This window comes from Lissotriton vulgaris, chromosome 6 (assembly GCF_964263255.1).
Source record: "Lissotriton vulgaris chromosome 6, aLisVul1.2, whole genome shotgun sequence".
In the NCBI taxonomy this organism is placed as follows: domain Eukaryota; kingdom Metazoa; phylum Chordata; class Amphibia; order Caudata; family Salamandridae; genus Lissotriton; species Lissotriton vulgaris.
This window is the reverse complement of record NC_141694.1, coordinates 271,409,750-271,425,160: the sequence shown is the minus strand read 5'-3', so window position 1 is coordinate 271,425,160 and position 15,411 is coordinate 271,409,750. Positions and strand designations below refer to the sequence as shown.

Below are 15,411 nucleotides of genomic sequence, written 5' to 3'. Positions count from 1 at the left end.
ATTGGTACTGGGCCACCTTATCAAACCCTGTAACTCAGGGCATAGGTGTACCCAGGGCCTACCAGGAGCTGCAGCATGTATTATGCCACCCCTGGCTGGCCATCTAAATCTGACACAACTGGCTGCACGACAGCTGGGGCAAGGTGGTGTAATCACCCTTTGCTTTAGATATAGTATACCTATATCTAACCCTAAAATGGACACATAGATTCCTATCAGTCACTCCTATGGCAGGCCTTAACAATCCTGAAGGCAGAGTGCTTGAAATCTTGTGAGATGGTGCTCTGGCATGAGCTGAGCCCGTTTGCAGCTTGCGGAACCAAGTCCTAATAGCTGTTCCATGATAACGCATACCATATACTCTTAAGTGCATTATAATCCTCGCGGTTATATGCCAACTCTGGTATCGCTTTATCAAAACATGTCGAGTAAGGTGTCATACGAATTGGAATACTAACCCCTCGCCAATTCTGGCGACGGGGTTAGCATTCCACCCTTCTAGAGGGACACGACATGTATGTAACTGTGAACCCCGGTTAAAGTTAACTCAAGCCTCAGCATCACAAAATGGATGCAGCCACCACAGACACAAGTCTGACCTCCTGCTGCTGGGAGTCCTTCCAGCGAGGAGAGCTTGGACAAAGGGTTTCCTGTCAGGGGCGGTGCTAGCACCATCCCAGACAGGGTTTTGTGTATCCTGAGTAGGCAGGGCTGAATAGGAAGGTGACTGCAAGTGGCACCCCGGTGCTCACTACGCATAGGCCGGCTAGAACCAGTTCCAGGGGCACACCAGCCCCTGAGCTGGGGAAAGTCCGGCATGGGAGAGGGGTGTAACCACCCCCCTTCCTGGTCCCACCCATGGGCAGGACCTAGTCCCGTACTAGCCCCTTTCTTTAGTATAAAGGTGGGAGCGGGGACCCTTCCAAATTAGATCATCTTTGAATCCTGAAACTACTTTCTACGAAAGGAACTCAAGACTTCTTCTCAAGATTTCTCCCTTGTGACTAAGGAGTAGTCACCCTGCATCTGCGGGCACCAACTAAGAACACTGCGGTTTGCTGCACGTCCTTCCTCCGGAACCAGACCGACCAGCACGACGAGACCCGGCTTCCCTGGCACCTCTGACCTCTACCAACATCGTCAGCTCAGCTGAGATTCGTGGGTGTGACGAGACCTCGAGGGACCGGCCATCTTCAGAACTGCACGACGCTTATCCAGCACGACCGCCGAGGGATCCTCGAGTGAGTGCTTTGGGGTTTGAGAAGCCCTAACCCTGAGCAGCTCCAGCGCCGAAGACCAGCCCCCCCAGCATCCACGAGATCTGTGTGGGGCCCTTCTGCTCTTTGCTGCTCACCGCGTTGTCCGGCTACTTGCCTGCTGGCTTGTAGCCCTCTTGACGACGAACGACGACATCTTCACCGCTGGTCTGGTTGCTCCAGACTGGCCCTTGCTCCCCTCCAACAGAGGAGCACCCCTGACCCTCCTGGTCCACTCCAGACGCCATTTTAAGCCCACCGCATTGGCTTGCATTTGCCAAGACTTGTTGCCCCAATCCTGGGTCCAGCGGCGTCGATAGCAGATACCTTCGTGGGACAGCTCGCACCTCCATCCTGGTCGCCGACACCGCCTCCTGGTCCGAGAGACTGCAGAGCCCAGCGTCGCCCACTCACCTGGTCGAGGTGACTTTGTCCGGTGCCATCCTGGTGCCCATCTAATCACTGGCTAGTGATTCAGAACTTGGTCCCCTCTGCTTACAGGTATCCTCCATCATCGATCCAGGCTTGGATCACATCGAACTTCATCACTGGTCGCCTGCCAGCAACAACTTCTTTCAGGCTCCATAGACTGCGACGAGGATTCCCGACGTATTTTCAGCCCTATGCAGCCGCAGCCCCTGGGCTAGGTAACCTGTGCATTTCGGTGCTCCAGCATAGCTTAACTATCTAAGTGTCCAGATCATTTTTCGTTTCAGCTCTACCTAGTCGGATTCGTCCGATAACACTAACTTTACGAAATCTAGCATCCATAGACTTTGTCCCGCATGAAAGTGCACACTCTGCACCCGATCTCCCTAGGCCTCCTGCTCGTAATCTGAAGGTTCAGTAGTCCAGTCCTAGCGATCCTAAAGCCTTTGAGACTAGTTACTTACCTGCTAGTATTTCGCATTCCACTTTTGTAGTATATGGTTTTCCGTGCCCCTCGGGCATTTGTCTAAATTGTGCGACTTTCAGAAATTCTTTAAGAGCTTTGTATTGTGCTTAGCGCCCTGTCCTCATAAAGAGTCCAGTGCTGTTGTGTTCTAAATAAATATACTTTTATTTTCATAACAACTTGTGTGGTGTCCTTTCACTTGGTGTTCAAGGGGTATATGTGATGGTATAACAGCTGGCTTAACACGCCCTCTAGAATTTAGCCTAAAGACTGCTCTTGTCCATGCTACTAGGATAGCTGGTCTATCAGGTTGACTTACAACCAATCATCAATAGGGTTGTTTGGACTGATACATAGTGATCACTAGAATAGTGAGCACTGCATATCAGGCCAACTTCTCACAGGCACCACATGCAGAATCTATTCCATTTAAGCCTGTATGTTTTTATAGTGGCAGGCGCTCGAGCGTTAGCTATAACTTCCTTACAATCCACAGGAACGTTTAAATGAGCGAATTCAAGGTGTTCAGGTGGCAGGCTGCTAATCTCAGAGATGCAGGGTTCGGGTGGCAGATCTCCGTTCTGGACGGACAGGAGGTTCGGTATTGGTCGAAACTGAATGGGATCGCATTCTTATAGAAGGAGAGGTTCAGTGAACCAGAACTGTCGAGGTCATCTGAGAGCAATGAGAATCAGGCAAACACGTTCTTTATTCATTTTCCGGAGATCTCTGGGAACCAATAGTATCGGAGGAAAGGCGTAAACATATATTCGTGACCAATTAATCGAAAACGCGTTTCCGAGACTCCCTGTGGGGAAGACAACTTGCAAGAATAGGCATTTGCTGTTCTGACTGGTCGCACTCCTGAAAGACTCGATCTACCGTTGGTTGATGCAATTCCCACTCATGAGTGGATACTGTGGATCTGCCGAGGGAATCCGCTAAGGGATTGGGAACTCCCGGGTACATGTATCGCTGATAGGCTGATTCTGTGTTGTATCGCCCAGTCCCAGATTTCTTGGGCTTGTTGAATGAGGAGGGCAGATCTTGTTCCTCCTTGTTTGTTCAAGTAGTGCATACTTGTTGTATTGTCTGTCCGAATTAGCACCGAAGCTCCTAGAATAAAGTTTTGAAAGGATTTCAGGGCAAAGAAGATGGCTCGTAATTCCAGAAGGTTGATATGCGACGTCCGCTGTTGGATGTTCCAGCTGCCGCTGACAGTCAGCCCTTGAAGATGTGCCCCCCATCCCTCGAGGGACGCATCTGTGGGGATGGTAAAATTTAGCGCTTCTTCTAGGAATGAGCATCTTTCCTCCACATTCTTTTTCCGAATCCACCAGAGGAAGGCTTCTAGCATCCGAGGAGTGATATAAATGAGATCGTCGAACGATCCCGAAACCTGCAACCATTGGTGGTTGAGTTCTTTTTGCAGGGGCCTCATCCTGAGACGGAAGTTGGATATCAAGGGGATGCAAGAAGAGATCATCCCTTTGATCTTAATAGGCGGGCCAGTTTGCAGATCTTTTACTGGCTTTCGTTTGAGACAAAGGCTGAGTCAGCTGCGTGTCCAACGTTGCCCCTAAGAACGTTTTTCTTTGCAAAGGAACAAGATGAGACTTGTCGAGGTTGATAGAGAGGCCCAGCGATTGAAACAGGGATAAACATCTCTGGATGTGGGTGGCTGTGTCTGAAAAAGAATTTGCCTTGATAAGGCAGTCGTCTAAATAAGGAAAGATCTGAATCCCTTCTAGACAAAGGTGTGCCGCTACCGGTGCTAGAACCTTGGTAAACACAAGGGGTTCTGACCGTAGTCCGAAAGGAAGGACTTTGAACTGTGAGTCCCTGCCAGCCACTCTGAACCGCAAGAACTTTCTGTGTCTGGGAAGAATTGGCACATGGAAGTACGCGTCTTGGAGGTCGAGGGAGGCCATGTGATCCCCCGCCGACAAGAGTTGAAGGATTTCCTGAAGCATTAACATCCGGAAGGACAACTTCTTTAAGTACTTGTTGAGGTAGCGAAGGTTGAGAATGGGACGCCACTCTCCAGATTTCTTAATTATCAGGAAAAAACTAGAATAAAATCCTGTTCCCCTCTGTAACTGAGGGACCCTTTTGATGGCTCCTTTTTTTATCATCAAATTTATTTGGGAAAATAGCTCCTTGAGATGAGCTGGAGGTGGACCTCTTGGTTGAAAATTTGGAGGAATCTTCACGAACTCTAAAGCATGGCCTCTGGCCACGATGGCCAGGACCCACGTGTCCGATGTTATTGCGGACCAGATCGAGTAAAATTGGGAGATCCTTCCTCTAACTTTTACATGGGAATGCGGCAGAAGAGGAGGTAGTGGCGATTCTCATTGTTTCTTATTTGAATCCCATCCGAGGTAGGAGAGCTTCCTTTTATTTTGTGAATACGAAGTGTTGCGTTGTCGGTACGACTGCTGTCTCTGGAGCTGGTATCGCTGATTCCCTTGATATGATTGGTAAGATCTTTGTTGGTTGTAGCCCCCTTGATCAGAGAATGATCCATGTCCTTTAGCACCCCGAAAGGGTGGCTTACGGAATTGCAGAGTACTGAGAGATCTACCTGTCGCAATGTCTCTTCTGATGGTCTGTAGGGTCTCTTCCAAGTGCTGGCCGAATAATGACTCTCCATTAAACAGCATGTCAATAATCTTTGCCTGAATCTCCTGGCGAAAAGATGTTGACTTCAACCAGCCTTGCCAACGTAGAAATGCGGCACCCGCAAGCTGCCTAAATCCTGTGGATGCAACATTCAAGGCTGAATCTATGATCTCCACAGAGATACGCTACCCTTCTTGTAGAATCTTTAAAGCTTCAGCTTTTGATGGTTCCGGCAACATGTTGATATATGGCGAAATGTCCGACCACATTTGCCTGTCGTACCGACCTAAGATGGCTAGTGAATTAGCAGCACGGACTGTTGTTGCTGCCATGGTGGAGACCCTTTTGCCAACTGAGTCTAATCGTCTGCCATCCCTGTGAGGAGGAGCTGTGATCGGAGAAGAAAGATTCCTAGCCCGTCTTTGTGCAGCTTGCACAATTACACAGTCAGATTTTGGTTGACCTATGAGGCATGCCGGTGAATTGACTGGCGCTTTATATTTTTTGTCGAGCCGAGGCAAAACTGGAGGGTTAGATGCAGGAGCTGTCATGACCTTCAATCCTTCCTTCCAGATAAATCAATAATGGGGATAGTCCGTATCTGTTTCCTTGGTTGATCCTTGAAATCGTAAAGGAAGCATTCATCCGTCTCTGTTACCATGGGTAGAAGGAACCTTTGCGTTGCCCTTTCCATGAGGAGGTGGAAGCCACTGATATCCAGTGGAGGAGAATCAATAGGAGCTGGAGTTGAAGGAGATGGAGTTTGAATTTGGTATTCGTCCCACTTCGACATAAGAGACCTATCATCCACTTCTCCTTCCTTCCTATCGTCATCAGATGAATTTGCATGAGGAGAATGATGCGACGGCACCGGAGAAGGCGGTCTAGGAGATCTTAATGCAGAGGTGGAAGCTTGAGGTACAGGTGTCAGTGGAACGGACTCCACCGATTCAGATGGAGGAAACCGGCGATAACAGTCGTCAAATATATATTGAAGATTGTTCAGTAGAGCTAGAGGCGTCTGAGCTGTAGGTATGGTATCAGGAGGTGGGGCTGTAGGAGAGTAGGGTCTGCAATCCTATGGTCATCCCAGATTTTTGCTTTTTGCTTCACTGGTTTACGACTTTCCCTGGCTGTGGGCCTGCTAATCAGACCCACAGCCTAGCTGTTCTCTCTCTAAATTGACATCCATGTACTTTAGGTGCATTTACTAATTGGTATTGGGTCACTCTTGTAAGTCCTTGTACAGTGTAACATAGGTACCCAGGGCATAAGTGAACCCAAGGCCTACCAGGGGCTGCAGCATGCATTATGCCACCCCTGGCTGGCCATCCAAATCTGACACAACTGGCTTATCAATCAGCTGCGGCAAGGTGGTGTAATCACCCTTTGCTTTAGATATAGTATACCTATATCTAAACCTAAAATGGACACATATACTCCTATACGTCACTCATTTGGCAGGCCTTAACAATCCTGGAGGCAGAGTGCTTGGAATTATGTGAGATAGTGCTCTGGCATGAGCTGAGCCTGTCTGCAGCTTTCGGGACCAAGTCCTTTAGCTGTTTCCATGATAACGCTATACCATATACTCTTAAGTGCATTATAATCCTCGCAGTTATTGCTAACTTTGGTATAGCATTATCAAAACATGTCGAGTAAGATGTCATACGAATTGGAATACTACCCCCTCGCCAATTCTGGTGACGGGGGTAGCATTACACCCTTCTAGAGGGACACGACATGTATGTAACTGTGAACCCCGGTTAAAGTTAACTCGAGCCTCAGCATCACAAAATGGATGCTGCCACCACAGACACAAGTCTGACCTCCTGCTGCTGGGAGTCCTTCCAGCAAGGGAGGCTTGGACAAAGGGTTTCCTGCCTTGGGAGGTGCTAGCACCACCCCAGACAGGATTTTGTGTATTAGGTAGGACAGGCCTGAAAGGAATGAGACATGCCTGGGGCACACAAGGTGCCTCTGTGCATACCCCGGTTCAAACCAGTTGCTGGGGCACTCCAGCCCCAGCTCTGGTGCGAAACCGGACAAAGGATAGGGGGTGTAACCACCCCCCTTCCTGGTCCCACCCATAGGAGGGACCTAGTGATAGTACAGCCCCCTTTAGCAGAATAAAGATAGGAGCTGGTCCCATTCCAAGTTAGATTATCCTGAATTGATTTTACAAGAAGAAACTCTGGACTTCGACGTTCTGCTCCACAGAAGACTGAAGAAATCTCCCTTGTGGGCAAGGAGTGTCCACCCTGCACAAGCAGGCACCATCAAGCGTCCAGCGGCTTCACTTTGTCGCCTTCCCTCGAGGATCCAGACTTCAGAGCCCGACGAGAGCCGGATTCCCAGACCTCTCCGACCTCTACCTACATCTGCAGCACAGCTGAGATCCGTGGGTGCGACGAGACACGTGGGACCGGCCATCTTGAAAAAACTGCACTTCGCTTCCAGCACGACTTCTGAGGTATCCTCGACGAAGTGCTTTGGGGATTGAGAAGCCTCAGCCCAGAGCATCTCCTGCACAGAAGATCAGCCCTCCAGCATCCACGAGATCTGCGTGGGGCCCTTTTGCTTGATTGCTGCTAGACGCGGTGTCTGGTCACTTGCCGGCTGGCTAGTGGCCTCCTAGACGACGATCCTTGAAATCCACACCGCTGGTCTCCAGACTGGCCCCTGTTTCCCTGCAAAGGAGAAGCACCCCGGACCCTCCTGGTCCGCACCAGGCGCCGATTCCACTCACCGCGTGGGTTGCCTTTGCCAAGGCCTGTGGACGCCGAATCCGGATCCAACACCATCGACAGTGAGAGCTTGCGTGGAACAGCTCGTGCCTCCATCCTGGTCGTCGAAGACACCACCTGGTCCACGTGGCTGCAGAGTCAAGCGTCCACTCTTTACCTGATCGCGACAACAGCCTCTGGTTCCTTCCTGGTTCCACTCCAGTCACTGGCTAGTGACTTTGAACATTGTCCCCTCTGCTTTCAGGTCTTCAGCTTCTTTGATCCACCCTTAGATCACACCGGACATCTTCCTCCTGGTCGTCTGCAACATCTTTTCTTTCAGGCTCCATAGACTTCAACGCAGAAACGCGACACAACTTCGCACCCGCAGCCCGTGGGTGAGGTAACAAGAGCATTTCGGTGCTCAAGGGTAGATTGACTCCCCTAGTGTCCAGATTCACAGTCGTTTCAGTCCTAACTAGTCAGGAGTGTCCGTACTCCCCTTTTTCTTGAACTGTACTGTCCATGGACGTTGTTACGCATCTCGCGTGTGAGTTCACACTCTGCACACGCGTTCCGTGGGCCTCCTATTACTTACCTAAAGTTAGGATAGTATAGTCCCAGCGATCATACAGCCTCTGGACAGCTCCATTCCTTCTATCGACTTCCTCTTACCACTTGTTTAGTATATGGTTTGTTGAGCCCCTAGGGCAACATTGTAACTCGTGCAACTTAACATATTTTTCTTAAGAGTCTGGTCATATGCTTAGCCCTCTGATCTCATAAAGAGTTCAGAGGTGTAGGTTAGTTAATAAACATCTTGTTTATTTTCATAACTACCTGTGTGGTGTCCTTTCATTTGGTATTCAAGGGGTTATATTTGGTAAAACAGCTGGCTTTACATGCCAAAAGAGTTTAGCCTAAGACTGCTGTGTCCATGCTACCATTAGGACAGATGGTCTATAAGGTTGACTTACAACCAATCACCATGAGGGTTGTTTGGACTGATACAAGGTGATCACTAGAACTAGTGAGCATCATATATCAGGCCAACTTCGCACAGGGGCCACAGGCTCTGGGGAAGGCTGTTCATCCTGGTCATCCTCCTGATATTTAATTAACAATTCTGAAGGGCTTCTGGCAGTGCGAAACCCGTCATCTACTTCAGAGATCTCCTAACTCTCTTCCGAATCCAGTAATTGCTCAGGAACCTGAAGAGATACCTTGGTTAGAGAAATATGCAATGGAGAAAGGGCCTCAAGTGAATAACCATGTCTCTGTAATAAAGAAGATGCTGTCTTAGACGGTGTAGATGTTGCCGTAGACGCTGACCAGACCTGCAAATCTGTGCAAGATGATAAATACAGCATCAACGCGGGGGCCGTCAATGGAGTCGCCGTCGGTTGCACTGCAGTCAAAGGTGAGACCGTTTGCAAGGAAGTTTTCAATGACTATTTAAATTTAATCTTGGACAACGAGGAAGTCTTCGTCGACGAGGCAGTCTTAGTCGACGAGGTGGTCGTCGATGACGAGGTGGTCTTCGACGACGAGCCAGACGTCGACGAGGCAGTCTTCGACGATGAGGTGGTCGTCGGCGAGATCCTTCTAACCTCCGTTGTCGACGGGACGTCAACGGTAGGCACTCTCTCTCACTCTCTCTCATCGACAAGATGGGCTTCACAGAGACGGAGACTAGCGTTGATGGGGATGACCCCGATGACAATCATTTGAAGCCTCGGTGACAAGAAGATAACTGTCGACGTATAAGTCGTGTCAACTGTGATTTTCGTCGACGAAGAAGTCATAGTCACCGTCGACGACAGGGTCTTTTTCTGAGGTAAATCCTTCTCAGAAGGCCATTTTGGAGCCAGAGACTTCACAGTTTTTCTTGGGGGCGTGGAAGGCAGAGGCTTGCCCTTAGAAGGTGGAGGAGCCTTTTTTGTGGTGGAAGGCAATTCAGAACCCTTAGAGGGTTGTTGTTTTCTTAACACCTTAGCCGCAGGAGAAGACAAATCCTCATCAGCAACCCTCTTCCTAGAGGACACCATTGAACCAGAGGCAATACTTCCCACCTCAGATAAGGGGTTGCCTTGGTCCTTAATCTTCTGTAGCCACAGAAGTAGACGCCCTTCTCTGTCCCTGAGGGTTTTCTGAGGGAAGGTCCTGCATATCTTGCAGTCTCTCACCTGGTGATCCGGGTAAAGGCAGTCAATGCATTTCTTGTGGGGATCTTCAGAGAAAAGCCTGAGCTTCCCACTAGACTCACAAGGTCTAAATGGAGATTTCTGTCAAGAATTCCTGTCATGCGAGGGGAGGAAAACGGTAACCAGCGAAAACAGACTACATCTCCCAGGATGCTTAGCGGTTGAGAGGTTATGTAAACAGGAGAGCTGTTACATAACTCAAGGAAAACACGCCCTTATGTAAACAGGAGAGCTGTTACATAACTCAAGGAAAACACGCCCTTATGTAAACAGGAGAGCTGTTACATAACTCAAGGAAAACACGCCCTATAAAGGGAGGAACCGGGAGGTACAACGCTGTCGGATATTGTGTTTACACCGACGTACCTGCTTCGTGAAGAGCAGTGTTCCGGAGTGGTGCTCCAGTAAGGCAAAAACGGAGGTAGGTCGAGTCGTTACTCCCTGGGCCGTGTCTTGCCCCATCGTCACCTGTGAAGGACCCGGAAGCTCTACCGGTCAACCATTGAGCTTCGCTTTTTGACTCGGCTGAGTCAAAGCGCAGTGGCGCTTTTGCTGGTTGGAGTCGTAACTCCCAGCCCGACCAGAGATACAGGGACTGCCAGCTGTAACGCACACCAGGAGGTGTTTGCCGCGTTACAGACTCGGAAGTCCACAGGATCGATCGAGCGGCTGCTCTCGGTTCAGTCTTCTTGCTTTTGAATGGGGTATCGGTGACGCATCACCAGGAGGTGACTCCGCGTCCCGGTGCAGTCTGAGGAAGAGGTTGAGCGGCTGCTCCCTTCAGGTAGAGACCCCGGCTGGGTGTTTCCCTGACTCCTCGATTCTCCCCAACACTCTTCGTGCCCCTCACAGCCTACCGATTGGCATTGTCGGCCATTTCATTTCTGCCCTCTGTTGGCATACGCCGGGATCGGCGTATATGCAGAGGACGGTTAGGACCATCCGTGCTGTGGGCTGGTAACGTACTTAGCCTGGAGGATTCCAGTGACTATAACTTTTGTTTACTCTTTGTATTATTTTTGCCTTCATTAAAATAACTAACCCTTCACAAGTGGTTGCGTCCTCATTATCGTGTCTGTTAAACGATCCTGAGACGTTCAGGGCGTTACAATTTCTTTTAAGAAGACATCATAAGTGAAGAACTTCCTGAGGAATTAGGAAAGTACTGAGCAGAGCTCAGGGAGGTCCCTTCACACGACGTGCAGTAGAAAATCTGAGAGCCCGAGCCTCTGAGGAGAACATTCTGGTGGGTGCTGTCGCCTGATTGGCTGCAGTTTGGACTATGTATAACGACTTTGATAGTCAGAGATGTGGAATTGTTTTCCTTGTAGCTTTAGGCTACTTTACTTCCTGGTTTTATGTTACCAAGGTTTTTGGTTATATGTGCATAATTATTGCTTTTTTATGTACCGTGGGACTCCCACTCCGACGACGGGGAATGATTCAGGCATGTGAATCTATGAAAGACAACCCAATACTGGAGAAGCCTGCCCTCTCTATTGCTCAGAGTTTTGGATGAGAAAGTGCAGCAGATTTTGCAATGTTTTGCCTCATGATGACGATAGAGGCAATAGATGCAATCCTTGTGGGGATCATCAACGTCAACCCTCTTCTTCCCATAGGACTTAAAAGGGCGAAATTGTCCTTTCTGGTCCCACATTATAAATATCCAGAAGGAAATAAAACTTATCTGTGAGAAATATGAAAGAACTGAGCAGAGCTGTGAGAAAACATTTGAGTTAGTCATATATTACTAAGACAATATACACAAAACAAATTTTGTTAGGAAATATACGCTTATACCATGAAAAGAATGTTGTACAGGCAATTACTGAACGAGTGATCATGTACGGATGACATAGTGAGGACACCAATCCCTCTCGGCTGGGGGTTGGGCAAAGAAAAGAGAGGAAATAATGGAAGCAGTAAAGAGCCATCCTAGAATGGAGAAAAGAGGGAGAGGACTGCGAACTGGGGGATGGAGGAGAAGAATGAGAAGGCACCTGAGAGGTGAAAGAATGAAGCAGAGTTGAAAGGAGATAAGGTCGATAGGAGAGGAGGGAGAAGAAAAAAAAACTGTTTTCACAGAGAGTAGAATCTGGTGTTTTCAAAATTGTCATTAGAATTACAACCATACCTGCCATTCTTCTATTTTCTGGTTGTATTTAACAGTGCGCCCTTCTTCAACATTAATGTAGTCAGCAACAGGTTTGATATTCTTTTCAATTTCATTGACCTAAGCAAGGGATGACACCAAACACTATTAACTAACAATTTCATATTCATGCAGTTTATCAATAATTTGATAAAACTCTTGAGTGCAAGGCTAAAAAAATCATAACATTGTTATTAGATCTGCAGGTGTAGAACTAAAAAAAATCTACTCGACCTAACTGTAATGCACTTGACCTCTGTCTCTGAAATGAAAGAGACAAGATTTAACGGCATTTTTATTGTTCATTCACTTTGTGAATAAAGTTGCCTTTAAATCTTATTATCTAGTTACATTTGCTCGGCTGTACAGGTCAACTGTCAGTTTGTCTTCCTACTCACCAGAAAGGGCGAGTAGGACCTAAAAATAGCTTGCCCTATTTAAATCTGGCTCACAAATGAGATATGGCGAGTGGATTTTATGAGCCCTATAGTAGACAGAAAAGGTTTTTCCTTACAAAAACAATTTTACAAAACACTGAAACTTACACCATAATAAGAACTGCTCAGCTTTGAGGCACAGGTGAATGGCAAAATGTTATGCGCATGCCCTTTTACTGCCCTACTATGAAGTTAGAGGATGCTGGAGCACTACAGGCAACATGCAATGCCATACAACCGCCGAGGGGGCAGGGGGGGGGGAGGGGTTGATTGACATGGTATTCATAATGTAATCTAAATACCTGTCAGGACGGGTGAGAGAGTTGAACATTTGTCACTCAAATATGCTGTGATCTGTAGATCTTAAATTATTCCTAGAAACATCTTGCAAACCAGAAAAGGAGGATGTTGTGCTACCATTGTAATAATGACTAGTGAAGCCTTTGCACTCAGGTCGGGTAGGAAACAGTTGAAAAAGCTATATAGTAGGGACGTTTTTATGCCCTAGAGCAATATTCCTTAATGTGACATTTCTTGGGTCTGCTATTTTCACCCAAAAATCCTTAACAGTCATTGTGTGGGAATGTTTGCTAGCAATCTGACTTTTATCCATCAACTACTGGTTTCCGACCTAATTTTACGTAAGGTAACAATTATCAAGATCAGAGCAATATTTGTTACTTTACACATTCCTTACTTTTTCCAGCATATACATAACAGGGCCTTTCACCAAAGAAATTATTTTATATCAGGTTACAACTTTCCTTCATGGCTAACTTTTTATCGTTTATCTGTTGGATATAAAATAGTGCTCATGCCTACTTGTGGCAATGTTAAATCACTTTGCAGGGAAGGGACTTATTACACAGGATTGGGGAGGAAGCAAAAAAAAAATCAAGATAAATATAGCATTAAAAGATCGTTCCTTCAGGAAGCAGTCAGCTTTGATGTAACCCATGGGCCTAAGAAAACAAATTTACCTTCAGTCTTTTCTGAAACTCAAAAGTCTTATTCAAGGTGGAGAGGGACAGAGAAAGTGAGTTTTATGGTAATGACACATCTACAGGAGACCACTATCCCCAAAAGCTTTGTATCTTATGGGACGGACTGAGAGTCTGTTACAGGTGGCTAACCTTATGGATGTAGGTGGGTGAAAAGGAGTCAAGATATCAGAAAGGTAGAAGACGTGCAAACTTAACACTGTGCATGGGACAATGTTAAAAATTCAGCATATTTGGATGCAAGCAAATGGAGGCCTTGAAAGAGGGCGAGATACTATGCGTGGCAAATGCAACAGATGTCACTACGGGGTGATTTCTTCTCTCTTGGAAGCTTTTGATCGATGTGTGAAACTGTAGGTTTGATTGCAGGAGATGACCACAGATAAGAGCTACTTGGCAACAGGAATAGCAGAAGGACATTTAGTTGACAGACCATGCAAGCAGAACATGGTTTAACTAGAGGAGCAATCCCTCCAAAGCTTCTCAAAACGTGCAATTTTTAAAGGCTTGTTGTACAATAAATCAACTATTGTAAATTAGAGCAATTTCTGATGTTATTCAAACTGAAAATAACGAACACTGCCAGTGTAAATGCTATTGCTAATAATCTTCATTGTGGGTTTAAAATGTTGAACTGTACTTTAAATACGGTCTTTCTATGGCGAATCCCATAACAAATTGAGTAAAAGGCTCGAATTTCCATTTTACATTGGGAAAGAATAGCATATCCTTTTTAAAAGACACCACAGAGGCAAATGTTGATTAACTCACGAAATCTTTTTCAGGATTTATGGGTTACAATTCAATTTTTTGCATAAACTAGAGTTATTTTATTATGGGCTCCAATCAATAGAAACATAATTGAAGGTAATATTAATATTCACTGGATTTGCTTATCTTCATATAAGTTATTTAAACAAAATATAATTTATGGTTAGGGTGACAGAGTTAAAAATAGGCTTAATCAGACTCAGTTTAGTGTTCAGGTAACAGTAAGGTACAGAATTGTGGTCAAAGTAATGCTCATTCCAATTGCATAGAAAGTGAGATCGAAGCAATGATGTGTTTAAATAATGGTGTTAAAGTAGTGCTAAAAAAAATTATCTCATTCATTCTCTCTCTCTCATTTAACTACACTGCTGTCCATAATAGTAGAGCATATTTTGTGGTATAGGATAACTGACTTCACTCTTAAACACTTTAATGCTTCAAGGTACAAATCTACTAGAACTATAGAGCCCCTTAAAAGGGATAAACCGGTTTGTATTTATAAAAAGAATGGGTGGGTATTGGTTTTTCAGGGATCTAAACTATACAACACATAATTCCAGAATCTCAACAGCTGTATTCTAAAGCTAACCGAAGACCAAACCCTTCATAAGCAAAGGAGTTCCTCCAGGAAGCACGTGTATCAATTTTGTACAGAAAATGCTCTCACTTACTAGAAACGGTACAGAATGAAAACTGTTCCTAAATATTGTGTAAGAAAGTTTCAATTCTTTTAAGGACACGGAGGCGAGGATTATGGTTTTCTCTCTTTGCTTTTATTAACTAGCGCCTTTAATAAAAACATCTGATTTAATTTCTTTTTGACAACAGAGCGAATAAATCATCTTTTAACTTTTTTGCTAAAAGCAAGCATTTAAACTATAAGTTCCATGAGTCCTTGGGAGAAGTCTCCCACCACATACAATCGTAACACATCTGTAGTCCACCGGAGCAACCAATCCGGAGCCCCGACTGCTTGTTATCGTCCTTCTTGAACTGTGATCTTCCTCTTTCTTCGCTACTTGCAGCCTGCATCTAAGTCGGGTTTTTTACTTCTTAATCTGGTTTGATTGCTTATTGCTACGGAATTGCCTATGTCTTTCTTTTCTAGCAGCAAACCTTGCTAGAATCCTCTCGCAGGAGCATCTTTCCGCTCCCTCAAGGCAGACAATTACAGTGCCGCAGTGCTGACCCCGGCAGCTTCACCATCAGGAGCGTGATTTCTATCAGTTACGAAACTGGCAAATCCCAAAGCGCATCGGGTGCTGTGCCTGCCGGAGCCCTTTCCTGGAGAGAGCGAGACGGCCTTCTCTGGGATCAGTATTGTAAAACTTGCCCCTCGCT

General features: G+C 46.5%; 1 protein-coding gene across 2 annotated transcripts in view; it reads right to left on the bottom strand.

The window, feature by feature from the left end:
• Nucleotides 1–15,411, bottom strand: part of SMC6 (structural maintenance of chromosomes 6) — a 602,788-nt gene that overhangs the window by 477,368 nt on the left and 110,009 nt on the right. For both annotated transcript variants that reach the window (XM_086926302.1, XM_086926303.1), the window contains exon 10: nucleotides 11,844–11,942. In XM_086926302.1, coding sequence (XP_086782428.1) covers nucleotides 11,844–11,942 — 99 coding nt within the window. The remainder of the gene's footprint in view (nucleotides 1–11,843; nucleotides 11,943–15,411) is intronic.